The sequence below is a fragment of the Cladophialophora immunda genome (genome assembly GCF_000835495.1).
Source record: "Cladophialophora immunda strain CBS 83496 unplaced genomic scaffold supercont1.3, whole genome shotgun sequence".
Classification (NCBI taxonomy): Eukaryota; Fungi; Ascomycota; class Eurotiomycetes; order Chaetothyriales; family Herpotrichiellaceae; genus Cladophialophora; species Cladophialophora immunda.
Window position 1 is genome coordinate 1,022,038 of NW_015622543.1, and position 26,450 is coordinate 1,048,487.

The 26,450-nt window shown below is 51.6% G+C and overlaps 5 protein-coding genes across 5 annotated transcripts in view; all 5 read right to left on the reverse strand.

Moving 5' to 3' along the window:
- Positions 1-727: 727 nt before the first annotated feature.
- On the reverse strand, positions 728-2,040 carry PV07_04927 (uncharacterized protein). The gene has a single exon (XM_016391784.1). It carries the CDS (start codon positions 1,928-1,930, stop codon positions 812-814), a length of 1,119 nt encoding a protein of 372 aa, XP_016249303.1. The 5' UTR covers positions 1,931-2,040; the 3' UTR covers positions 728-811.
- Positions 2,041-10,097: 8,057 nt separating this feature from the next.
- On the reverse strand, positions 10,098-11,723 carry PV07_04928 (uncharacterized protein; the record flags this gene model as incomplete). Its single annotated transcript, XM_016391785.1, has 1 exon — positions 10,098-11,723. The coding sequence occupies one exon, from the start codon at positions 11,721-11,723 to the stop codon at positions 10,098-10,100; it is 1,626 nt and encodes a 541-aa protein (XP_016249304.1).
- Positions 11,724-18,690: 6,967 nt separating this feature from the next.
- PV07_04929 (uncharacterized protein) lies at positions 18,691-21,837 on the reverse strand. Its single transcript, XM_016391786.1, has 7 exons — positions 21,734-21,837; positions 21,351-21,685; positions 20,625-21,286; positions 20,489-20,563; positions 20,331-20,417; positions 20,007-20,276; positions 18,691-19,906 (listed from the first exon to the last, which is right to left on the reverse strand). Exons 2-7 carry the CDS (start codon positions 21,523-21,525, stop codon positions 18,806-18,808), a joined length of 2,370 nt encoding a protein of 789 aa, XP_016249305.1. The 5' UTR covers positions 21,526-21,685; positions 21,734-21,837; the 3' UTR covers positions 18,691-18,805.
- Positions 21,838-22,585: 748 nt separating this feature from the next.
- On the reverse strand, positions 22,586-24,931 carry PV07_04930 (uncharacterized protein; the record flags this gene model as incomplete). The annotated part of the gene is made up of 1 exon (XM_016391787.1): positions 22,586-24,931. One exon carries the CDS (start codon positions 24,929-24,931, stop codon positions 22,586-22,588), a length of 2,346 nt encoding a protein of 781 aa, XP_016249306.1.
- A 781-nt stretch (positions 24,932-25,712) lies between these two features.
- Positions 25,713-26,450, reverse strand: part of PV07_04931 (uncharacterized protein) — a gene marked incomplete at both ends in the record, with an annotated part of 4,977 nt that continues 4,239 nt past the window's right edge. The window contains one exon of the mRNA XM_016391788.1: positions 25,713-26,426. Within this exon, the coding sequence (XP_016249307.1) occupies positions 25,713-26,426 (714 nt within the window). The remainder of the gene's footprint in view (positions 26,427-26,450) is intronic.

Below are 26,450 nucleotides of genomic sequence, written 5' to 3' on the forward strand. Positions count from 1 at the left end.
GCTCAGGTGAAGAAGGGAAAGAAGGAGAGAAGAATGAAGGGCAGGAATGGCAAGGAACAAGCAGCAATACGTAGTGCTCATTCCCTTAATCGAGCCGTAGCTGCAGAGATGAAATACCGCGAACCACGCGCCGGGAACGAGTCTGCCTTACTGGGACAGGGACACGGGCTCGTACTCGAGCCGTCTGCCTCCGAGAGGAGACCAAGCTGAGCTGAGAGAATGCGACGAGTGGCTCAACACCGCCGAGACTACCAAGAAGGGCATCTCGAACTCTGTTCCGCGCGGGCTCCTCACGCGATACGCGCCTGCAATTGGCCCAAAAGTCCGGATGCGCGTGATGTAATGCGCATGGGAGAGCTGCAACTCTATTGCTTCGGCCGCCAGTCAATGGCGATTGGAGGGAGGGGGAGCATATTGCTCGAGCTCCAGGCGGTCTGGGAAATCGCTTTACGAGGAGGACTCGGGCATTTGTTGGTCGTGCGGTGGGTTACTTACTCAGGGTGCTGCATCCGAGACGGGCCGGACTGCCTTGGAACGAGTTCTTCTATACGAATTGTTAAATGTACTCGTAGTATATTACTACTCGGCCCCTGTTCCTCCTTTTAGGCGAAAAGCGGGGTGGTGGCTTGATGCACCTCCTGTACTCGTACAGACCCCGTCTCTAGGGCGGGCACCGCGCCGAGTAAAACGCAGTAGAGTTTGGCATGTGAGAATGAGGGAAATCTCGGTTAAAGGCCCCCGAGTTGTCTTGGTAGTTGACTATATCGAAGACTATACATAAAGCAGCCACCAACCCCAAGGCCCAAGGCGTTCACACAGCCTCGACCGCCTTGGGGCGCCGCTGATTCAACCTGGCGGGATCGGAATCCCACTCGCGATTGTGTTCGGTGCCGCGACTCAGCTTGTACGACTCCTTGCCCTTGTACTGTGCGGTGTTCCAGTTGTGCGCCCGCTGCTTCACCCACTCGTCGGCGTTCAGGAGTGTCTCGCCGGACGATTTCTCCAGCGCCGCCACGTCCTCTGCGGTCGGGTACTGGAACAGGTCCCGCAGCTTGACGCTCGAGTTCGGGCGCGAAAAGTAGACCACGCTGTGGCGCATGCACTCCCCTTGCTGGCCCGGGGGCACCACGACCCGGTGCACCGCGCTGTACAGCCGGCCGCCCAGGAGCTTGATCAGGCTGTCGCCCAGATTGATGACGGCGCACTCCGGCCGCGGCCGCACGTACTCCCAGTCGCGCTTGTTGGGCGCGAGCACCTGGAGCCCGCCGAGCTGGTTGAAGAGGACCGTCACGCTGCCGAAGTCGGTGTGTTCGCCCAGCGTGATCGTCTCGGCCGGCCGGACGGGGGGCGCGCAGGTGACCCGCGCCTGGTCGACGGACGGCCGGTCCAGCTCGTGCAGCGACTCGAGAAGGCCCCGCGGCAAGCCCAGCGACTTGCCCAGGGACGTGGTGATGGCGTAGACGACGGCGTGGCACGACTTCATGAACGTCTGGAGCTCCTCGAAGCGGTCCAGCACCACCTGCGGGTGATGGCCCGACACCGACGCGGGCGGCGTCCCGTCTGCCGGCGGCGGCTGCGGGATCCCCAGCACCTCGTCCTTGGACACGTTGTAGAACTCGCTGTGGTCCTTGGTGCCCTTGTCGTCGACGAACATGGCGCCTGACCGCTTGTAGCCGTAGTAGTGGCCCGTGGTGCCCATGTCGTAGGCGAGTTTCTCGTCCAGCGGCAGCGAGAAGACGCCGTCGGCGAGGTTGAACATGAACCGCGCGTCCACGTGGTTGGACAGGTAGAAGAAGCCGTAGTTCTGGCACGAGTGTAGCAGGATCCGGGCCTGTTCCGCGTCTCCTTGGGCCAGGAGGTCGAAATCGACCGTCGCGATGTCAGCCACCGGCACGTCTGACGGGAACGGTGGGAGCGTGTTGTTAGACATGTTGGATGGCTTGTAGGTTCGCCTAGGTTGCGCCTGTGTCGTGAAGAATGTGGACGGTCACTCGGGTCGACAGTCTCATCGTGAGAAGGCTTGATTTCTAGAGATTTCACTGATCGACCACGTCTGTTATATCTAAAGATCGATCTTGTCTCCCCGTGGGTGCCCCGAATCACACACCCCTCGGGGCATTCGTCATCGCCCTGCGAAGGCGGGGAGACCTCGTAAGATGCTCGGCCATGTCTCGGGAAAATGCTTCAAATTGGAGAGATCTCTAGACAAAGCGATGATCTGGGCGATCGCGAGTGAGGGGTAGAACGAAGCCCGCTCGCGTGATAGTGGCACTATTGCAAAGGATCACTCTCATTGGGATGCACGGGAAGTGGCCTGTGCATCCCCGAATGCATGTCCTAGCGAGCCTGGCCAATATAAATGGAGCAGGACGCTCCCTTGACTTGAGACCTAAAGGGCCATCTATATGCATATCTTCGGCACAATCCTGGCTCTCTGTCCAGTCTATGAGCGCCACACATCTAGAGAATAAAGTCTATGAGTTGAATATCTCGAATCGTGTCAGCCTGCTTGATGGACGGCTCGCCCAATATAGCAGGGAGACTTTGTGATCTCGTGCAGGGCCTCCCTTAACAATCTGTCATGGGCATGCTCTCATGTCTGTACACGCTCCACCTCGATTTGACTGCTGTCCTTCTCGCTCTCGTTGTCCGAGGAGTTGCGTCTCGCTTTGGCACTCGCCTTCTCGTCAACTGTCTTTGACGAGTCTGCGAAGAGGGCCCCAATTTCCTCAAGGGACATCATCTTAGTCTGAGATTTGAGGACTGTCAGTCACATTCGGCAAAATGTTTGTTGAAGAAGAATCTTACCTCTGGAAACTTCCACCATACCACAACGATGACAGCCGATGTGGCACCAATGCACACCAGGTAGTATTTCCATCCAATGTTCGCAAAGCCGGTGGGAGCGCCCTGCAGCAATGCCAATGCCGTGAGGAACAATCCGGAAATGGACAGCGACAGCCCTTTTGCTCTCACTGGTGTTGGGAATATTTCGGACGCGTAGATGTAAGATGTCGCGTCAATGGTGCTAGCAAAGATGGCAACGTGCAAGAACAGAAAGAAGACTGCGGCACTGGCGGCACCTTGGCTGCCGTGTTCCTGGAACTGGGACAGTGTGATGACCTCGCCAACGAGAGCTAGCACACATCCCGACATTCCAATTACTAGCAACAGTCAGACATATCCCGAGACATGGCGAATGCGGGGCTTGACATACTCAACATCTTAACGCGGCCGACTTTGTCAACAATCAGGGCATTGATGCCATTGCCAAAGGGAGACACGGAAATCCAGCCAGCTTGAATGATAAGCTGTCGAACGGTATCGAAGCCGAGATTGGCATACAGCATCGGCCCATAATCTGGTCTCTCATTAGCTCCATCAGGAAGAAAACATCTCGAGCCAAGTGCAGTTAGGACTCACTGTTGATGATTTGCGTTCCAGTCGTCTGGGCTCCCACCATCATGATGAAGCCGATGCCCACTCTTTTGCGATATCCCGGCAACCTGAACAAATCCAAGGTCGAGAGGTGTTCTTGCTTCTCTGCCAAAATCTGCGAGTGCAGCAAAGTGAAGTCGGCACGGATGGCGTCTTCATCGTTCAGGAAACTGTCCGAGGTCTCGGCTCGCACTCTTTTGAAGGATGAATACGCCTCGTCGAAGCGGTCGCGGTCAAGCACTGTTCCAGATCAATACACCGAGTCTTCTCCAAACGACAAGAGAAAGTGAAACGTACGCCATCGGGGCGACTCTGGCAGGAATAGCACTCCCATAGCCAGTAATGCAGGCCAGACAGCTTGTACGGCGAGTGGGATACGCCATTGAGCTCCAGCTGCCTGGACAAAGTAGAACCCTACACCGATCCAACTGGCGGAGGTGTAGCCGATACAGATCATCACTCCGTGGATGCCGACCAGCATCCCACGGATTTTTGGTGGTGCGACCTCGCTTTGGTAGAGGGGTACGAGCGTGACGAGAGCCCCTGTTGCATGTTAGGACTCTTGAGGGCAAGGCCATCACTTTTTTACTAAGAAAAATAGTCCGAGTCAAACTCACCAATCCCAAGTCCAGTTATCAAGCGGGCCACAATGTACATGCCGATATGCACGCTGCCTGCCTGCAACGCTCCTCCAATGGTAGTAACGATACTCGCTACAAACAATGCTTTGCGGCGACCCAGCCAGTCGGCAGACTTCATGCAAGACAACGTCCCGAAGAGACCGCCGACTTGAAAGAGTCCATTGGTGGCTCCGATCAGGTCGCTCGCGTTTGGTCGCGTGTCGAGTTCAAAATAGGATATGAAGGAGGGCTGGCCGAGAGTCGTCCCGATGATGCTGGCACAGTAGCCATAGGTCACGCTGCCGAGGGCAACGAAGACCACAATCTGGAAAGCCAGTCAATGTCTCGCGCCGGGAATGGTCTGGTAAGTTTCTTACCAGAAATCGAAGCATCGAAGCAGAGAGAGCCATCTTCGCAACAGGATGCAACAACTCTCTCCTAATCGCAAGCTGGGAGCAAATAGTTTGCCTTCGAGAAACGCATGTTGTCGTTGCATTATATAAGATGTGCTACGATCAAAATTCTATCATCGCTACGCGAAATTGTATCACTGAAACCCCACGAGGAACGCTCAGAAAGCAGCTGTTTAGTGGGACCTGTATAGAGCTCGAACAGGAGGCTGATATGGTGCTGGAGGTTGCCATTGGCTACAGTAACGAACGCTTGCCCCCTATTCTTCAATAGCTCTTACGAAACAAGCTTTGATTGGGATGTTAGTATTCTCGCGGGTTCCGCACAGCTGCCCCCAGGAGTAGAGCGTGGTCTGGGTCCCTCCCCACGACTGCGACACATGGTCCACCCCACGACTACTCGCGGGTTGGCTTCTGGGGTTACGGAGGTGGGAATTCTCAGTGGACTTTCCTGTGTCCATCTTTTTCGAGGCTGTACCGCGGAATCTGAGCTCGAGATACGTTCCTCTGAGCAGGACTCCGTTCTCCCCAGAATGCGCTAGCGCTCAGTCTCTTATCATGGCGGGGATTCCGTGTGAGGGTCTGAAGCATTTTGACACTGCTTTTTCATGGCTCTGTTTTGGAGCACCAGACATTTGCCTACGGGCGCAAAGGCGCTAGCTTGATGGCTGTGCAGTGCATCATGGACGGACACGTAAAACCCCCGCTCGAGCATTGATCATTCTGTGCAGCAAAGATTCCTTTCTGCCGGCGTGGAAATCACGACTCGGTGCAAAGAAATGGATCATCCATGTGCCTTCGATTCAAAGGCACGATGCAGGTGGTACAATTCGACCCATATAACCGCAAGTCAGCGGATCTTTTCCACTCGAGATGGCCAAATTGGTATTCGGTGTGTACGAAATGTCATTGTTCTACAACTTTGCTCCACATCTGCCTCGAAAATGGCATTGAATTCTACTTCGGTGCCTTTGGCGACTTCAGCCCTTCCGCAATGCCAGTTCCATGACCGATCCATACCACCTGGCTCAAAGTGGCTTTAATGCGTGGAGGAATTTTGGTTTCGGGGGCTGTGCCAGGGCCCCCGAGTTGGCAAAGTCCACAAACTCCTGCGCCGCGACGTGCTCCTCAAACGCCTTTCTCCCGGTGTAGCGTTCGAAGACGTGGAAGTGGTTGGGGTTTTCGTCGTCGCGGGAAATGGCGTACTCGAGCACCCCGGGTTCCGACTTGGTCAGGCGAACCAGAATCCGGAGGTATCGCTCAAGGTCATCCGCGCGACCTTCTTTGGCGTAAAGCTGTCCCATTGTGTCAACGAGGATCGGTCACGCTAAAAGAGGACGCCCGGGCAAAACTCACGTCGGCGTATAGCTCGAATTGGCCTTCGGGGATGGGAGGAAACTCGATGGATGTCATGTTTGGCTCTCGGAAACCTGACGTGCGGTTGTTTTCCTAGTTGGTCAATGAAACTTGTGACAAGCTGGGCATGCATCGCGACCTTTTATGTGCTAACGAACATGTTGGTCCGACTCCGCAAGAAGGCGTCGTGGGGCGAATATGGGGAAATGCTCAACCGAGGGAGTGAATCTCCACAATTCTCTGCGGAGTTTTTCGAAGCGATACCACAACAGGACCCTCTCGGACGAAGTGCACTTTATGCAGTAGGAGACTTTGACAGGTGTTGCAATGAATAGTTCGGTGTGGTATTAGGTGTAGCAGAAAGTGGCTTCTTTCTCTCCTTCTCCCATACTCCGTGCACATTTCTAAGCCTGGCTTAATAGTATATGCGGCGGGTGCAACCAAGGTGACCAATTTCAACACCAGTAACAATTCACCATCAGTATCATGTCGAATTCCAGCAGCTCGACTGTTGCACAGCGATGGAAGGGCAATTGGATGGTGGCGGCGGTTGGTGGATTTGGATTTCTCCTTCTGGCGCTCTTGCTAGCGAGCCCTACCACAGTGCTAGACCGTTACTTTGGCCGCGTTCAAAGCAGGGATGCCAAAAGCCGATACCTTGGTCACGGGGGTCTCAACAATGAGCATTGCTGGACAGATCCTTGTGAGCCTGGAGTCCCTCGATTAAGAATCTTGTCCTCCCTGCCGATTACCCTGCTGACTGTCCCAAGCTGGCCAAACCTGTGAAGACGTCAAAATCCACCATGAGACCAACACGGCATTTCTTGGTGAGCTGGCACCTCCCAACCCTATGCAATGTGCTGATTATCATCTGTATAGCCTGTGGGGACCCAGTAGGACGGTCTCAGTTCTATCCACCAATAAATAACCACTGGACGTCCAAACGTAAAGACTTTCGCGAGTATTTCTTGAAGTATGACATTAAGGTAAGGCAGGGTTTTGGGTCACAGAGCCGGTGCATTGGACGATTGTTCACCAGAATATCAAACAGGGAAACAAGACCACGAGACTGGAAGTGAAAGGCTGGGATGGTGACTTGGTCCTTCACGGGATCGATATTTGGAGGTTCAAAGACGATCCTTCGAAGGTAGGAAATCATCATGCCAGTATGCCCCCATTATCCCTAACCATTGCCTTCAAAGATACACCTGTTTGCCGTGAACCATGGCCGCAAAGGTGAATCGATCACCATTTTCTCGCACAAGCTTGGCACAAACGTGCTCGAGTTTGTCAAGGACATCAGTCACCCTGAGTTGAAAACGCCAAATGCAGTGACCCCTTCTGGCCCTCTGTAAGTCTCCCGGATGCTGGCAGACTCTGTTCTGAACATTTGGTGTCTAGATCATTCTTCAGCACCAATGACCACTACTACTACAACGGCCTCTTGAGAAGTCTTGAGGACAAATACGCGCCCTTCCGGTGGGCTTCTTGGGTCATTCATTGTGACGGCTCAGGCTCGAAGACCACTTGCCGAAAAGTGTCGGATAACCTCCAGTATGCGAACGGTATTCTCTTGACGGAAGATGGCAAGACTCTTCTAGTCAACGACCTATACGAGGGTACGACAATCGTATATAGTGTTGATCCGGAGACAAAGGAACTTGTGCTGGAGAGAAAAGTTGTACGTCAACGGAAAGGAGCCAACATCCCGTTATTCGTCGCTGATAACACTGGCAGAGACTCGGAGCCACTCCGGACAATCTAGCTGAAATTCCCACCAACGGAGACATTGTTGTTCCAGGTAAGTAACCGAGACGAGACGAGAATCTCAACCACGAGGAGTCGCAGTATTGGAGGCGCTTTCATCTCGGTCAAACTGCAAGATGCTCTGCTGATACTTGGCCCATAGTTTTCCCCAACCTGGTCACCCTGTTCAAACGTGGCTTTGGACCTGGCGGCCTCGACTACGGCACCCTGTGCGAGTCTGCAGTGATCAGACTGGACAAATCAAAAGGGTATGCTCCGGAGTTGCTATTCTGGGATGACGGCTCGCAGTTGAGCGTCTTGACCGGGGCTGCGGTCGATCCTTACAACAAGAGACTCATCGCAGGCGGAATGTTTTCCAAAGCATTTCTTGTCTGCGACATCAGCAACGACAAGACGGGACTGGTCTTTGGATGAAGATCGATACTCAAAAGTACATATAGCACGGAGTTGAAACATTCTGTTGGATGTGGAAACGAGCACCGAGCTCGACATACGCCGTGCGACGTATATAGAGGAACTATATAAACCGCGAAACCCACGTCTGTCAATTCAGTCCCATACCTTGTTCTCTCGAGATTCTTATTGGTGTCGCCAATATGATGCGCTGACTATGCAAGATCTGAGCTTTGGTTTTAGCACACAATCTGTGTAATCTTCGTGTGATGTTCCTATTCTGCCAAGTCCTCCCAGTATCTATCCCCTAGCTTTCAAGCATTGAGATATCAGGAATCTACTTTTACACCAGAGCGGTTCAAACGATGAGGAATCCGCTATTAAAGTCAACTTCGAGCGTCACATATATAGGTGCCAATACGTACCCGTCGACGGGGATATCTTGCCCCGTCACGTAGCTAGCCATGGGAGACGACAAAAACACAATGACATCGGCAATCTATAAGCGTCAGTTCTGGGGTTGCTCCGCTTCCCAGGTCGTCATAGGGAAATTGTTGTTTCCATTCCCAGTTCCCGACTCACCTCTCGTGCTTCTCCCAGACGGCCCATGGGACAAACTTTGACATAGTCGTCCATTCCCACCGAAGAGCCAGCGCCGGGCATTCGGATCATAGGAGTGTCGGTGTATCCCGGACAGACTGCATTAACCCGGATGCCGCTTTTAGCGTAATTGGCTCCGTCCTGGAAAATCCGCTTCGTTAGTTGAAATATTCGTGAGAGGTCTTTCCAGCAGATCCCGCACAATGATCCGAAGATAGTGGTAGTCTTACACTTCTCGTCATCCCAAGGACAGCATGCTTAGCAGCGCAGTAAGATGTCGTGTTCTTCCCGCAAGTGTGACCATAGATAGACGAGAGATTGACAATCGAGCCTTTTGCGCCTCTGAGACCAAGGTCTATTTGTTAGTCACACCTGCTTGCGATATCTTTTGTATCGTGATACGGCATATGAAATGGTCGATAGGGGTGGGATAGTACCTCTGATTAGGCTGCTGGGATTCCATTTGCTTTAATTGCTCGCGTTGACACATCCAAACACCGAACAGGTTGACGTCGATTCCAAACTTGAATTGATCGAAGCTCGACTCCGCACTGGCAATCATGAAACCTGGAGTTCCGGCGTTGTTGACGGCATAGTCAATACGCCCGAAACGTTCGACTGCTGCTTTATGGGCGGATATGATAGACGACTCGCTCGTCACGTCCATTTGTATCGTTTCAATCTCGACTGTCGGGTATTGCGTTTGAATCTCCTCTTTGGTCTGTTTGAGCCCGGCTTCGTTGATGTCGGTCAACACTAAACCTTTGGCCCCGTAGTGCGCGAACTGTTTGCCTGTGGCTCTGCCAATTCCTGGAACAGAGTTGTCCAGTTAGCCTCCAGGATGTTGAGAGACAATTACGAATTCGAAAGACGTCGCCTTACCAGAGCCGGCTCCCGTTATGAAGGCGATGCCACCATCGAGCAATGAAGCCATGACTTTTCCCTGAATTAATCTGCCCAAGATCCTTGATTGACAGTTTGCTGATGGATTTGATTATGCCGTGGAGTCAGAAATGGCCGAGATTCGTTGCTTGACCTGGTAGCACAAAGAATTTAATGCCTACGTGAGCAATCAATGTGAAGAGCCCGAGGAAGACTTCGTCGTCGAGGGTTCTGCTGCTTGAAATTAAGAAATCTCCAATATACTTGCTCCAAACAATATGCGGGGAATTGTCTTGGTATCTGGTGGGGATTGTAAAGGTACACTTATGTGACAGTGATGGAGGAGCGGATGTTGCGTGTTTCGCAAATTGTTGCCGAGGCTGTTCAAGCTGTTGAGACCTGTTTTCAAGGTGGCTTTGCATTTTCAGTCTAGACAGACAATCAAGGTCCAGCAAGGTACTGTATGACCCTATGTTGGGCGACATTCTCGAACCCAGAGCTTAGATTGTAGTTGACACAACGAGATGCTTCAGTCTCTTCCATTCATGGCGATCTAAAATACCATTTGCAAGTTCTCCATACAAAGTTACCAATTCTTTCTTTTTGATGGCAGAGGCAGCTCCAGCCAGACTTATTCCAGGATGAAACCGGAATATCTTGACTTTGCACTCTCCCAGATCCTTCTTCTATATTCGGGCAGTCCTGCCATGTAGTTGAGTGCCTCCTTTGGCTTTCCCGGGATATTTCCTCCAAAATACCAACTATCCGCTTCAATTAACAGACTCTTACCGGTAACATCATTCACATGCTCCCGCCACTGGGTTTCCGCTTCTCTCGTTGGCTCAATCGACCTCAAGTTCTCGTTCCGGAGGAACTTCAAACATTCCACTATCCACGAACCCTGAGATTCAGTGCACGCCGGGCCTGTAGCAAAAGCTGTAGGGGCTTGTGGACCATAGACAAAGAAGAAGTTCGGAAATCCATGGGTGGTCATTCCGAGGTGTGTATAGACTCCCTTACCCCATTTCTCACGGATAGATTCCTCCTTGCCACGAATGTTGATTTTGGTCATAGATCCCGTGATGGCGTCAAAGCCAGTTGCGAAGATGACAACGTCAAACTTGTGCTCAACACCATCCTTTGTGATAATACCTTCAGCTGTGAACTCGGAGATGGGATTCCCATTTCTGCTCGCATCAATCAAAGTGACGTTATCGCGATTGAAACATTCGAAATATCCTTGTTCGAGGCTGACGCGCTTAGCACCGAAGGGATGAGGGGGTATTTCTGGTGCGAGTATCTTAGCCGCCTCGGCGTTGGTGATTCTGGCGAGCGCTTTCTTCCTCCAAAAGCGATAAGCTGCGGCATTAACCTCTCGGTCTTCGAAAAGATCCAAGTAGTTTCCAAGCCAGAAGTGTAGGCCACCACGGTAGAAGAGTCCCTCCCAGAGCTCATTTCTCTGTTCTTCGGTCGCGTCTTTCCCGTTTGACGGCTCGAAATCGTAAAGGAAGCCTGCATAAGTTGTGCTGATTTTCTGCGTAATGTTTTGAAAGTTCTGCTTGAGCCTCTGATTGTCGGCCTCCTTGATTTCGTCCTGCCCCATTGGAAGAGCCATATTTGGTGTCCGCTGAAAAACGGTGAGATGAGAAGCAACCTTGCTGATTGCTTGCACAAGTTGCACTCCACTGGCACCCGTTCCAATAACAGCAACGCGCTTCCCGTTGACATCGAGACTACCATCCATTGGCCATCTTGCCGAATGAGTCTTGGCTCCTTGGAAAGCTTCGATGCTCTTGTAAGGCGGAATATACGGTTTGGCTGCAAATCCCGTACCCATGATGATATGCTGTGCGCGGAAGATCTCTCCCGACCCCCCAATTTCAACAAGCCAAGATTTGTTGGGTGGGTCCCATTCCAATGACGTGACTTGCGAATTGAAGGTGACATCGCGATCCAGGTCCCACAAGCGACTGACGTGGTGGAAATATTGCTGAATCTCATCCCGTCCGGGGTATCGTTGAGTCCAGTTCCAATCATCCACTGAGGTCTTCTCGGTGAACTGATAAACAGGAATTTCTGTATCGACTCTCGCGCCTGGGTAGCAGTTCCAGTACCAAGTCCCGCCATAGTCAGAGCCCGCTTCGAACACATGGGCCGAGAATCTCTCTTTTCTCAGATGATAGAGGTGCCACATGCCGCTGAAGCCAGCACCAACGACAACAACATCGTATGACTTGGTAGGGTTAATCGAGCCCATTTTCCTGAACAAGCGACGATACGAGAGATTGAACAACTGTCTCTCAAACGAACAAGACGAAAAAGCAAAGTGTAGAGAAGTCAAGAGCAATGTCGTGTCTCAAACTGCCACAGGCATCCCCCCTTTTCTTTAAACCACACTGAAATGAATATTCGCCATCGGTCCAGACAAGGCTCTCAAGAGATACGATTGGCTGGAATTCCCCACAAGTCGTAGTCGAATAGGGGACTTCAGCCTTGCGCCAGTGGGGTTTAATAGGAACGGCGCTGGGGGTTTTCGGCACGATTTGAAGCGGGGAAGTTAAGGCTCAAGGATGGAGAGTTGGAGTTTTTGACAATGTTTGGTAACTTCTCAAGTGTCCAGTGGCATGACCAAGAATTTGTTGCAGGGGGTTTTGTCACCTGCAAGGTACGCACATTGTTGTCTATCTCACATCGAGAAGGGCTAAGTGGGTGCGACCAGAAAATACTCCGCAGAGTCGTAACCCATAGGCAGCGCTAGAGAGTTGAACGCGAATTGGACATGTTGATCAACCTCTCATAGCCTTGTCTCATCTCTTCCGGCATGCCACCCTTGGCAGGCTTTCCCAGATGCCCATCGGTTTGTGTGACAAAGACGTGTGTCGAGCCTCCCACAGCTTTGATGTCCTCCTCACCTCGTCGGAAAACCCCCACTTCGTACATGACGCTCGATTTGCCCAGCTTGACAATCCGCAACCCGCAGTCGAGCACGTCTGGATAGCTGACGGATCCGAAATAGTCAAAGTAGGTGTTGGCAATGATTGCGGCTTGCTCGTGCTTGTTCACTGTATACCCGCATTCCTTGATCATGTATTCATTGATGATACTATCGGCCAACACTCCATAGTTGGGATTGTTCATATGACCGAAAATATCGTTGTCGTTCCTGGTACCGATGAGTTGTGACCATGAGGGTGTAAACTGATGCAATCACTTACCAGCGCAATCGATAGTCTAGATGGTAGCCGTAGTCGGTACGTTTCCGCAGCCTCTTCGATGCCAGATCTAGTCCAAGTGTTGCCATCGTTCTCAACCTTTAGCTCTACGCAAGGCAGTTAGAGCCTCGCCGAATGTCTCTGCGAAGTTCAAACAATTATAAAGTCCAGATAGATCTCACAACACACAGTCCCATGGCGCTAACGCGCTTATTGGCCTGGACGTTGCATAATGGATCCACGAGATCATGCGTTACTTTGCGTTCCTATGTGCACTACATTGAATTACATGCTGTGGGTTGTGGTGGGGATTAATTTCTTCCATAGGTACGAAGCCTCAGGTTTCAGAGCCGATATCCATTTACCATATGCTATGCCTAGGACCTATCTTGCCGTTACTATGGGGACGATAATTCTCCCACTCTATCTCACGCGGAAACGGAGTGCCCAACTCTGGTGGCAAAGATCTCGGTGCACTGGCCAATCTGTGTGGTAATGCACCGCGGGGTTTCGCAATGGAGAGTCAAGATCGAGAATCAACTCATACATCGCAGTATGTAGATATTGAACGCCAGGCGTGGCGTTAGATGCGCGGGTAACCTACGTCGAAGGGTCTGGCTATAAGCTCTAACATTACTACTCCTTTCACTCCATGCTTTATCACCAAGTATTTGAATCTTTATTGTCTTTCAGAGAACTGGATTATCGATATCAAAGCACCCCTTCAACAACGCTCCCGAAAACTAGTGATGGCGCCCGAATTGGTTTATCTTCCCCCTCCTGAATTGGAAACCAATTTCGACATCTTCCGGAAGAGAATAAATTCTGAGCTTAGTCTTTCGCTACGAGACTATCATGATCTCCATCGATTTTCAGTTGAAAGGCCAAACGACTTCTGGATGGCATTGTGGAGATTTCTGGACGTCAAAGCCTCCGTACACCCTACCAAAGCCGTCGACGAATCACTCAGGATTGATCAGTTTCCCACATTCTTTGAGGATGCACGTCTCAATTATGCGGAAAATCTGCTCTGCAGGTCAGATGCAGGTGTGGCCATACGATATCTCAGCGAAGAAAACTTGGATTCCCCGCGGGAGGTTACCTGGAAGGAGCTGAATGAAAGTGTCCGGAAATTATCAGATGCCATGAGAGCATCGAATATCTCAACAGGAGACGTTGTTTGCATTATCGGAGGCAGCTCACCAGAGTCTCTTGCAATCTTCTTGGCTACAGCATCTGTCGGAGCAATAGTTTCTGCATTCGCAACGGACGCAGGAGAGAGAGTGTTGCTTGATAGAATGGGCCAGGTCCGCCCAAAGATCGTGTTTGCAGAGACATCCTACCAATACAACGGAAAGAGACACAACATCTCCCCCAGAATTATGAAGGTGTTCTCAATGATCGAGAAGGAAGCAGACGCACAGGTCATCTGCATTTCTGGAACTCTCCCTGACGGATGGGTTCCTTTGGACGACTTTCGACAGCGTGGGACCGGGAGGCCCCTTCACTTCGATCAAGTACCTTTCAGCCAACCACTTTTGATCGCATTCTCTTCGGGCACCACGGGCACTCCGAAAGGCATAGTCCATTCTCACGGAGGCTTGGTTGTCAATGGAAAGAAAGAGAGTCTCCTTCACAAAAACTTCGGTCCCGATGACGTACACTACCACTATGCAGGGATTGGCTGGGTGCTGTGGAATATCATGATATCGGCAATGTTTTGCGGAACTACTGTCGTCCTGTACGACGGGTCCCCATTCTATCCAACCCCGGAGAAACAACTTGCAGCAGTGCTGGGGCAAGGGGTGACGGCTTGGGGTGCTGGCCCCAGATACTTTTCCGAACTCCAGAAAGCCGGTGTCAACCCCAGGCCTTACGTCAAAAACCTCAAGTGCATCTTGTCTGCTGGGGCAATCTTGACTGAGCCTCAGTCAAAGTGGCTCGCAGAAGCATTTGGCCCCGTATGCCAAATGTCATTCTCTGGTGGTACTGAGCTCTGTGGCAACTTCCTGGCGGGCCATATCGGTATGCCAGGGTACGCAGGTGAGATGACGGTCAAAGAGCTTGGGGCGGACGTCGACATTTTCACTCCAGATGGCAAGCCTGCGAAACATGGCGAGAGTGGAGAACTTGTGTGCAAAAAGCCGTTTCCCAATATGCCCGTCAAGTTTTGGAATGACCCTGGCAAGAAAAGATACACCGACTCATACTTCTCAACGTTTCCGGGAGTCTGGAGGCACGGAGACTTTATCAGGATGAACCCAGAGACTAAAGGCTGGGTGATCCTTGGTCGCAGCGATGGCGTGTTAAACCCGTCAGGCGTACGCTTCGGCAGCGGAGAAATATATTCCATCATCGACCAGAAATTCCGTGACAGAGTGGTGGACTCAATCTGCGTTGGCCAGCAAAGAGCTTGGGACGAAAGTGAGCGTGTGTTCTTGTTTCTCAAAGCAGCAAAAGGCTCGAACACGGTCTCATTGGAGAGGGAAATCCGCGCTCAAATTGCCAGGGATCTTAGTCGCCGCCATGTGCCTCAATTTATGTTCTGGGTGCGGGAGATTCCCTACAATACCAACAATAAAAAGCTGGAGATACCGTTGAAAAAGGTCCTTTCCGAAGGAGGCGCAGGAATAGCGAAGTTGACATGCCCCGCGGAGGAGAAGGCAGTGTTGATGCAATATCTACCATTTTACGAGGTGGAGAAACTGCTGGTTAGGGATGTCTCTCCATCTCCACTGAGCGCTAGATTATAGAGCGTTGTATAGTTCTCCAGTTAGAAGGAGCTTGGATAGAGAATAATTCGTTGTTTGCGAGGAATCTCTAAGGACGTGGATGAAAGTCCCAAATCTGCAAACGGGGCCCTGTTAAATTGAACAGAGTCGGATGACTTGTGTCTCCGTAGATTTCCCGCCGCCTGTTCCCGTACGGAAAGATATTTTGATTTCGACTATCTCGGAAGGAAAATAAACATGTTGCACGGCTGTCTTTTCGAGGCGGGGAAATCCTGGCACCCTGGCCAGGCGCACCTCGGCCGCACTCAGCACATTAGCTGTGGTGAAGTATAACCCCCGCCCAGCCGGAACGGTAGAGAACTCCGAATATCTAGAGCTACGGTCTTTCATTTATCGAAAACCTGTCGTCTTCGATGAGAGCAAATCGACATTCACTGAAGCTACAGTTACTGCGACCACGATGGGTTTCCTTGAAGCATTTGAATCGCCGCCTCCAAAATGCGATGGCTGCGACGTAACTTTTCCAGAAGCTCATATTATGCTCGCAACGATCAACCGTCCGCGTCAGATGAATTCAATCCCATACGCCCTTCATTGGCAGATGGATGCCTTGTTCAAGTGGTTTGATAACGAGCCGTCGTTACGTGTTGCCATTGTCACAGGTGCTGGGAATCGGGCCTTTTGTGTCGGTTCGGATCTGATCGAGATGCAGCGGGTTAAGAAGTCTGGCGACGACTCATGGAAAGCTGAACCGTATAAATATAATCACCCAGCCTCTGGATTTGCTGGGCTCAGCAGGAGGGAAGGGAAGAAGCCAGTTGTGGCCGCAGTCAACGGCTATGCATTGGGTGGAGGGTGGGAAATTGCCCTCAATTGGTGCGTCTCGGAATGATCCACGGAAAATGGTTGGAAGAGTCGAACATCCCTAACGCGTGGACAGTGATGTGGTTATTGCCACCAGAAATGCGCAGTTTGGTCTTCCTGAAGCTAAAGTCGGACTGTACGCCTACGGAGGAGGTCTTCCTCGTTTGATTCGGACAGCGGGGCTTCACGTCGCCAGCGAAATGGCACTCAGCGGACGGTCCATCACTGCAGAGCAAGCACTGCAGCATAATCTCGTCAACCGAATTGCGAAGAAACCAGAGACGCTTATCGAAGAGGCGATCAATATCGCACGAGAGATCGCTGCGGTATCGCCAGACGCAATGATCATCACGAGGTCAGCATTGAGAGAGGCATGGGAGACACCCAGCGTTGAAAGAGCCTTTCAAAACACTCATGAGAGGTTCTACGAGAAGATGATGGCAGGTGAAAATTCGAGTGAAGGATTGGCCGCGTTCAAGGAAAAGAGGCCACCGAGGTGGAAGCCATCGAAATTGTAGCCTAGGAACATGAGCCGCTTGATAATACCGCAGTATGCATTGAGGCAAGACTTGGACGTGCCTGAAATACCTTTGCATGCTAAACACGCTCGATGTTGTGCACCCGTCAGTGTGTTCTAAGACTCGACATTTTCTCACAAAGCTATGCCAAAAGAGTGATGACAAGCCAACTAGGCTTATCGCTAGCAAGTAAAAGGCACAAAACACTAGCCTTGCGAAAATATGCGCTCTTGCTAGCTCGTTAGTACAAGAACCGAGTACCTCGTATACCACGTCATACAAGGGCTAAGACTATCCTGAACAATCCAAATCCCCCTACAGTAACAAGGGACCTTCGCAGGAAAGCGTCTTTGCATTTCTAAGCCAGCGGATGAACGGGTCACAAATTCAATGCGTGTTTTCTCTCAACAGTTATCAGGGAAGGACTTTGTAGTGGCAACAGATTCTACTTGACCTTTCCCCACAAACCTCATCAAAACCCCCGCAACGCGCATCTGGGCTGTGGAGAAACTGCACACCAATATCCCGAGAACGTCGTCGTTAGCCTTTACTTTAAGGCCATGTCGCTCAACAAGTCCATTGCGTAGATGGGACCAGATCTGACAGCAGGAGTACAGGTTATCTCACAAGACCAGACAGAATGTCGTTCCCCGTGCGTGGAAAGAATGCAATTGTGACGGGTGCAAGTTCAGGTATGCGAATGCTCTGTCAAGGCCATCCTGTGGCCAGGTCTCCGAATCGCTGACGGCTATCGAACTGGGCAGGCATCAACCTGGCATTTGCAAAATTGCTAGCCAGTAATGGGGCACACGTCGTTGTCGCCGATGTCCAGGAGACTCCAGCGTTCAAAGATTTCCAGCAAGGGACTAAAGCAACCAAGGTGCTCTTTCACAAGACGGACGTATCAAACTGGAAGGATCTGGAGAGACTGTTTGCTTTCGCAAAGTCCGAGCTGGGTCCCATCGATGTGCTATGCAACGGCGCAGGTGTCTTTGAACCGGTTCGCTCTTGTCCCTTCTGCCAAGTGCCAGAGGTGAGAGACCATTACTAATGCTGATTGGCACAGGACTGGTCGAGTTTCTGGAAGGACACGGAATCCGAGAGCTACAAATCGATCGACATCAACGTACAGGGCCTCGTCAAGGGCACGCGGATGGCCATCCGGGATCAAATCACGAGATCCAAAGGCAGAAAATCCAACGAGACGGTGGGAGTGATACTCAACATCTCTTCACTGGCCGCTCAATATGCTCTCTTCAATCAGCCACTGTATTCTACTGCGAAGGCTGCCGTTTCCGCGTTCACGCGGTCCCTAGCACCTCTCCACCAGGAGTTTGGAATCAAAGTGGTCGCGGTCGCCCCAGGCATGGTCATGACGCCGTTGTGGAGCAACAACCCTGAGAAAATGAAGGCCATTTCGGACGCAGATGTTTTTGCCACTCCAGAAGAACTGGCGGAGACCATGCTCATGCTCGTCGAGAACGCCGAGTATGAAGGTGGCACAGTTCTGGAGAGGTTGAAGAGCACCACTAGGAGGGTATTGGTGGATAGCCCCCTCCCATCAGGGCCCGGTTCCACAATGAGTAAGATGGATCTGATCTACGACGACACCATTGCTCTATTAGAGACCGAGAGAAAAGGAAGTGCTGCGAAATAGTCGAGTTGTTGCGAGGAAGGGACCGTATCTAGGATGAAAATTCTTCAATTGGTCGTCGGATAAACTTGTAGGGGCCAAGCCTACTACTGGCCGAAGACGCCATGTTTCCTATTTTAACGGAGAAAAGCATGCCCTTGCAAGACGGCCTAGCAACTGTCCCCTGCATGTACTGGTCATAGTTATTTCACGTTCGGTTTGTCCCATCGAGAGAAAGAATGGCTTCAATCCCGGACAACCTTTCTCTAACTTGTTGGTACATTACTTCGAAACATCGAAGGAGAAACATATCGTAAAAGTCCCAGAGACGAGGATTCGTGATCATTTGACATGGGAGCGAGCGCAGACAGATGTTTGCTCTAGTTCTGCATGCATTGTGGCTGAAATGTGCTGGTTTCGTGGCGTTGAGCAGCTTCCTGCTCCTCGCTTTGCAAGAGGCGGACGAAGATTTCCGACACATTTGAAGCCATTTGCCAGACTTTAAGTCGTCGAGTCATATCCACGCTGAGCTGAAGCACTCGACTGGGCGCTTCCGGATCTTGCACATCACCCACACCTTCTAGGAAAGTCTTGCCGCCGTTCTTTATCCAGTCTTTGACTGCCTGGCTGGCACGTTGAGAGCTGCAGAAGGACGGCTCGTCCAACTGGATCGAGGGTCCCACGCGCATTGATGCTTGATGAGGGCAAAAGTATTTGCAGGTCGCCCAAAGGGTGATCCCCGCCAGAAATACCGAGAGAGGCTCGAGAGGTGAGTTGAAAGGGTGGCGGCGCTGAAGGTAACACACCTGTGAGGCATGCCACATTATCTCCCTGATGATCTCTGGCTCTTCCCCAAATGCGGCTATTGCTGCGGTTTCGTCCACTGCTGTAGCTTTATTGGTAGAGCTTGACGCAAACCCTGTGTTATTGGGCAGTCTTGACATGTCAAGACCTGAAGCCCGTTTGCGTGCGACGCGAGTGACCAGGTCCACAATCTTTCCAGCACCAAAGATGTGGCTATAGTGCCCGGCGACACCGATGCGAAGAGCATGGCGGAGGGTGTAGCGACGTGGATGATCGGCCCAACTGAATTCGTACACGGAAATGATGGCTCTGGAAAGTTGAGACCGAACAGCACGACTGACTTCCAGCCCGTTGTTGTCCCGCCAGAGGATCTGGTACAGTTTCGAGTCCATCTGCTCTTGGCAAGCGTACAGCTGCTGGCCGAGGCATCGGATCAACAACCGTTTTCCGATATTATCAAGTGAGCTGATGATTGATGGGCTGGGTTTCTCTAGGAAATTATTGATGGTTTGCATGGTTGGAGGTCCTCGCGGAGCGGTTTGAAATGGACAGGCTGCCCAAGAAAATGCAGTTGGCGCATCCCAGTGTAGCTGTTCGCAAGGAAACTCTGGTGGTAATTCTTCAAGCTTTGTGCACGGATTCTGCTTTGAAAAGGCGGAGTAGAGACAGTCAAACTCCTATGGTTTGGGGCTTTGTTAGCTCTGGTTTTGCAGACCTCCCTGACTTATCATGAAAATTGACAAAGACACAAAGTGGATTAATATAAGGCAGACTCACAAATAAAAACCATCCCAATCTCTTAATTTGTTCTTTGCTCACCCACTCAAGCCAAGTTTGAAACGTGTCTCGCTCAGAGGAATCCGCGTCGTTGCGCGAGGCATGCAATCCGGCGCAATTCATTTGCCGCGCGATGCTGATGAGGCGCGAACGAGAAGCATCAGTCATCTCGAAAAGACGTCGCGAGCCTGAGCCCATAGCATGGAGATGTTGCAGCAAGAGTGATACTCCATAAGACGGAGATCGCAAGAATCGGGGGTCATGCTCGCCCTAAATCAACATAAGTTAATCGCCCTCACACGAAGCTGAGGGGGTGGAGCTGACCATCCAAGCAGACGTGCGCCTGCAAAGCTCGGCAAGCGTGTCGGCGAACTCAATAGACCGATCGAGACCAGAATAGCACGCCCCAATCTGTAGACATGTATCAGCCTTGAGAACCATATCCGATACCTCAACAATCGTGGCCGAAATGGAAAACTCACGCATGCCATTGTCAGCACCAGAATCGTGGGTGCGTCGGATATCTTGAATGTTGGCCTATGAATTATAGGCCAGAGCTAACATAAATTTATCAGCAAGGGAAAAAGGGACACGTGGCAGACACTACTTTCAACTCACATCATGAAAATGGAGAAAGTATAAATCCGTGAAGTGGTGAAGAATGTCAGGGCCGGGTAGTGACCGTAGCAAATCGACATCCTCCTGCCAGGGTACTCGTACAAGAGGTAGACTCAGAAGCTGGATGATGCTTGAAAGCTTTTTATCGTCTAGTTTGCCGAACGTACCGAGAAGCTGGAAGTTCTTCCGTGGAGAGCTGGTGCCGCTGACGCTGTGGTACTTTTGTGCGCTTCGGAGATCCTCGGGATTTAGAACTGGGAAAGTGATCCTTCCTTCCTCTCCTTCAGCTTGATATTCATACGGCCAGGTGTTGGTGTCTCTCTCCACCGAGACAGAGTCTGGAGCCTCTTCTAGAGGAGAGCTTGCACTTGGATCGTGGGATGCGGACGGAGTTGGTAATGCTGAAGTGTTTATATTCGGAAATGATGCCACCGAGTCTCCCTTGTCGAGCGAAAGGTCGACTTGAGTATTAGTCCCCATGACATTGTTATTCAACGCTTTAATATTGTCAGGTGTTGTCTGCTGGATCCTCGCAGCCCTGTTCGGATCCTCCAAGCCTTGCATTGGAACATCGGGAATGTTCAGGTCTGCAGGCATGCTATAGGTATTTGCCAGAGTTTCAGAGTTCATCCAACTGAGAAGGGAGAAATTACAGTCGAAATCTACCTTTCGTCAGTTCATTCCCGGAGGGAGGACGAAAGACGGACCGTCAACCCGCATGCTTACCGTTAAAAGGGTAGAAACCATTATCAAACAACGGCTGGGCTCCAGGATATGAGTTCAAAAGGTCCGAATCTTGTTGAAAAGTATTGGAGAAATTCAACCGGTTGTTATTGCGATCAGAGATTGGAGCTACACCGCCAGCATTGTGCAGTTCTGACGTTGTTGCATTCAAAAGCATTTCCCATTGTGTGTCGAGAGTGTCGCTGGCGATCTGGGAAGGTAGCTCAGACGCCTGTTCCGAAGCAATTTGACTGCGCTCGGAGGCAGTCCTTTCCTGCGGGAAGTTGTTGCTGGATTCGACGCTGGGCTGAGCCCCAGAATCGGCTGAAAGGGCAGATCTTTACAGAGTCAGTCGATGGGAGATGCAAAAGGTGTAAGTCAAGTACGCTTTGTTTGGTGCTTGTTTGGATGTCTTCCTTGGTCGCCCTTTCGGTCGAGGCTCGCAATGGATTCCGTGCAGAACGCGGTAATGCCGTACAAGCACATCCCTTGGTACGTCAGTCCCAGCCGAAAACAACCACCGCAACGTTGACTGACCTCCTAGAAAACCTTCTACCACATGCTGTGCAGGCCGAGTCGAATGCACCACGCTCTGAGTGAGCGGTTAGGCGATGTCGTTCCAGGTGATCTTGTCGAGACAAGACTTGGCCGCAGTCTTCACAGGTATGAGACTTGCTCTTGGAACTCCCTGAGCCAGCGGGCATCTTGAGTCTGGACACAAGATTAGGGCAATGTCACTTTTCGTCGTTGTGGAATTTCGAGCCTTGTCCACTATTTTTGTTTTATTGCGCGAAAGGATGGAAGTAGGGGCAGCAGGCGGGGTTTTAAAGAGAAGGCAGCGGGGTTTCCGAGGGCCAAGGAAAGCGTTCTAGACGGCCGCGCGGCAACTCCGGATTTCACTACTGAAGCGGGATCCCCGCACTTCCTCAGCGCTGGGGCGAGCTAGTCTAAAGCAGTTAGACCAGGGCCAATTACCAGGATTAGCATTGGTGGAGACGCGGCAATGGAGACTTGTGCTCTCCGTATTGCGTATGATTGGTGGTGTGATAGCCTTGCAATGATAGCTTGATGATGCTCTTGCTTGACTTATGTGAGGTCATATGCGAGGATATAGCCTCTGTTGGTAAATTTCCCCCTTTTGATCTTTATTCTTTGATCTCCTTCCGAGTTCGAACCCATCACCCCCGTTCTTGCAACAGGCTCAAGTGGAGCCAGTCTGCCAGAGATGTCGGACCGATCTAGCCTTGCCAGGATCCTGTGAGGATCTTACTGTCGCCAGCATCCAGCTGGACAGTAGCATGACCCGATCCACCCTCTAATCTCTTGGGATCGATACGTGCGACAAATTGCACCTTGCGCTTTCCAACGAAACGAGCAGACACCAGTTTTCCCTTCTTCCACTCTATATCCACCGATATTCCGCCTCGGGCACACAGTCCAGTGGCACGGCCAACGTCCTCCCACTCGTGTGGGAGACAAGGGAGGAGGTCCACATAGCCTTCTTCATGGCTTTGAATCAACATCTCCGCGATTCCTGCCGCAATACCAAAATTTCCGTCGATCTGGAATGGTGGGTGATCGCCAAAGAGGTTGGGGAGGGTGGAGTGTTGCAGGAACTTCTGGATGATTGCCTGCGCTTGCTCTGGCTCTCTTAGACGAGCATATAGTGCCAGAATCCATGCGGCACTCCAGCCAGTGTGCCCACCGCCGCCGGCCAGCCGTCGTTTCAAGGTGACTCTGACAGCGGATTTGTGCTCATCCGACAGGAGACTGCGACCGGGATATAGGCCGAAGGCATGCGAGATATGCCGATGGCCAGGCTCCACCTCCTCCACCTCTTCCATCCATTCGAGAAGTTCACCGTGTTTCCCAATCTTGGGTTGAGGCAGCTGGGACAGAACTTTGACGTATCTATCCGCGGGCTGCCCGAGGATCTTACTCGCTTCAGCACAGCCGGTGAAGAGCTCGTACAAGATCTGAGAGTCCCATGTTGCACCCACACAGACTGCACCGATATCCCTGGTGCCCGGGATGATGTAGGAGTTTTCGGCCGAAACTGTTGGTGATACCACCAGGACACCGTTTCTCTCAATGAGGAAATCCTCAAAGAACAACGCCGCCTCTTGGAGCAGGGGGTAGGCCCATTTCAAAAATTCCTGGTCATGAGTGTACAGGTAGTGCTCCCAGAGATGGGTACATAACCAAGCTCCCCCGAGCACCCAGTACGTAGCTGGGACGTAGCGGTCCTGAGGAGAACAGTCGCCCCATATGTCGGTGTTGTGATGCGCAACAAACCCCCTACACCCGTACATGTCTTGTGCCACTTGCTTGCCGCGTTCAGCCATGCGCTGGATGTGATTGAAGAGCACCAGGTGACACTCTGACAGATTGGCGACTTCGGCGAGCCAGTAGTTCATTTGAATGTTGATATTGATCGTATATTTGGAACCCCAGATTGGCTGATGGCTGTAGTTCCATATCCCCTGGAGGTTTGCGGGTAGGCCGGAGAGCGAAGATGCAATGAGGAGGTATCGCCCAAAGGAGAACATCAATGCCGCTAGGTCGTTGTCAACTTCGCCAGATTTGACGCGAGCAAGTCTCTTGTCTGTGGGAAGAGTTCTCAACTTAGAATTGTCTTCGCCGATGCGAAGCGAGACCCTTGAGTAGAGCGATGAATAGCGCTGTACGTGCCTATCCTGCAATTCCCGCCACGAATACTTTGCTGCTGCTTCAAGTCGATCAATAACGGCCTGGCCAGCGTCCTTGTTTCTGAAGGTGGTTTCGCCGGCGATGAGGATCAGGACCGAGTCTCCTGTGACATCCAGTTCCTCGCCCAGAAGACACTGGCCTTTACCTTGTTCGATCACGACTTTAACTCCCATTGCAGCCCACACGGCAGTCGGGCCTCCCAAATTGGCCTTCAAGAGAAGGCCGCTTGGAATATTCTCGAGGCTGTCGTAAAGACAATTCCGCTCCAACATTGGGTTGTCGTTGCTGCCACGGTTGACTCGGACCTGGAATCGAAGAGAATCCGTGCGGTTGCAGGAGATCCGTACAGCAACCACTTCGTCTGCTGTGCTTGCAAAATACTCGCGCAGATATTCAACTCCTTCAAATGTATATCTTGCACTTGCAATGGCAGTTGTCAGATCCAGACGACGAATATAGCTCTCAGCTGCGGGCCTGACAGCTCGCTTCGTCTGATCCGGAATTCCACTGAAATCCTTCTTGTCGTCGCTAGGAGTGCCGTGTCCAAAGGTCATATAGACATCGCCAAGAGGCGAATAGTGCCGGAGGCTCGAAGGCAGTGCCGTGAAAGTTCTCTTGAGCAGTTCTTGCGCTTCTTGCACCTGGTTGAGATCCAGCAGTCTGCGGACCTCGGGCAGGCTGTCTTTGGCCAAAGGGTTGACCCGATTCTGCGGGCCTCCGTACCAGACGGAATCTTCGTTCATCCACAGTCTGTCCACGTCCAAGCCGCCTTTGATCATCGCCCCTAATCGGCCCGTGCCAATTGGGAGTGCCTCCGTCCATATCTTTGCCGGATGCTCGTACCAGAGCACGCGATCATGTTCGGGGGGAGCCATAGCTGTGTTACCAAGATATGACTGTCTCTATCTCCAATTCTTTTGGAGGTTGCCACGTAGCGAGATACAACGGATCAAGTTTTGCCTCTCAACCTGGGGAATATAGTGAGTTTTTGACACAAGGAGCTACGAGATGGCTTCTCCTCTTCCATGGGCGGCCAATGCCGGACAGGACCCCGTGTAAGTCCATATCTCGAAGGGAGGAAGGGTACATCAACCATGGTGTCAGAGCCGATGGCATGTAGTCAATGACCTTGTTCGCCTGAATGCAGCCCAGGAGTATGGCCGAGTCGGAAAGCCTGTTCCTCGCTTGACTTGTTTGATTCGCGGGATATTTCCAAGGGTACAATGAACCGTCGGATAATTGTAAAATATCCTTCATAACGCAGTTGGGGCTGCCGATCAACTCATTTCAACCGAGGTCCATGATGCACCTTCGCAGATCACGTTCGTGAATAAGGAGAAGCACTGCATATAGTGTCTTGCAAAACCGGTTTCTACCTGGAAACAAGTAATTGGTTTATTGCTCTAACGTGCAGCCGTGAGTAGGCTCGCGAGTCAAGCCCAACTGATAGTCTTTCTGTCAAACTCTGCTTTCGCCTCTTTCAGATCGCGTGACGGCTTACTTCGACAATATTGCGTTGGGAGAAACTGTGGAAGAAGCTTCTAGTCGAAAGTTACTATAAAATATAAGAAACGAATTCTCCAGACCTCTTCTCAATAAAGTTATTAGAAAATATTATGAGAATGTAGTATTCTGTATTGTATCATTTTCTCTCATTTACAGGGCGACTCGGTTGCGATCCACAAAAATGACACGACCACTACTGCTCCCTATAATCAAAGAATCGCTTTTACTTACCCACGATCCGGGACGATACTCGGGAGGTAGCCACAATATCCTGCGCGAAGTCCACATGATCCAGTCACCAATGATTCTCAACTCGCCATCGGATACCGAGTTAGAGCTAGATGATAGCGCTGCGACAGTAGCTGGTGGTGAATTTCGAGGAATAGTGACGACTTGCCCATTGATCAAGATATTCGAACCACTGTCGCTGAACTCAACATGATTACTGTAGGTATCCGTTTGATAGCACAGCATCGCAGCGCCCGTCTGCAGATCCCACACTCGCACCGTATTGTCATCAGAGCCTGACACAACGCGCGACCCATCGGGCGAGAACACCACGTCTCTAACCCAGTCAGAGTGCCCCTCGAGCGTATGTTGGCACTCGCCCGTCTGTACATCCCACACTCGTACGGTCTTGTCGTCGGAGCCTGACGCCACACGCGACCCATCGGGCGAGAACACCACGTTATTGACTAGGCTAGAGTGCCCCTCGAGCGTACGTTGGCACTCGCCCGTCTGTACATCCCACACTCGTACGGTCTCGTCGTCAGAGCCTGACGCCACGCGCGACCCATCGGGCGAGAACACCACGTCTCTAACCCAGCCAGAGTGCCCCTTGAGCGTACATTGGCACTCGCCCGTCTGTACATCCCACACTCGTACGGT

What these genes read in the sequence shown, in the direction of transcription:
- PV07_04929 (XM_016391786.1), bottom strand. Translation starts at nt 21,525, where the DNA reads ATGCTTTTGAATGCAACAACGTCAGAACTGCACAATGCTGGCGGTGTA. An exon ending in TGGTTTCTACCCTTTTAACG is followed by an intron (nt 21,287 to 21,350) that starts GTAAGCATGCGG and finishes GACGAAAGGTAG; the next exon opens with ATTTCGACTGTAATTTCTCC. An exon ending in GATTGGGATGGTTTTTATTT is followed by an intron (nt 19,907 to 20,006) that starts GTGAGTCTGCCT and finishes CCCAAACCATAG; the next exon opens with GAGTTTGACTGTCTCTACTC.
- PV07_04927 (XM_016391784.1), bottom strand. Translation starts at nt 1,930, where the DNA reads ATGTCTAACAACACGCTCCCACCGTTCCCGTCAGACGTGCCGGTGGCT.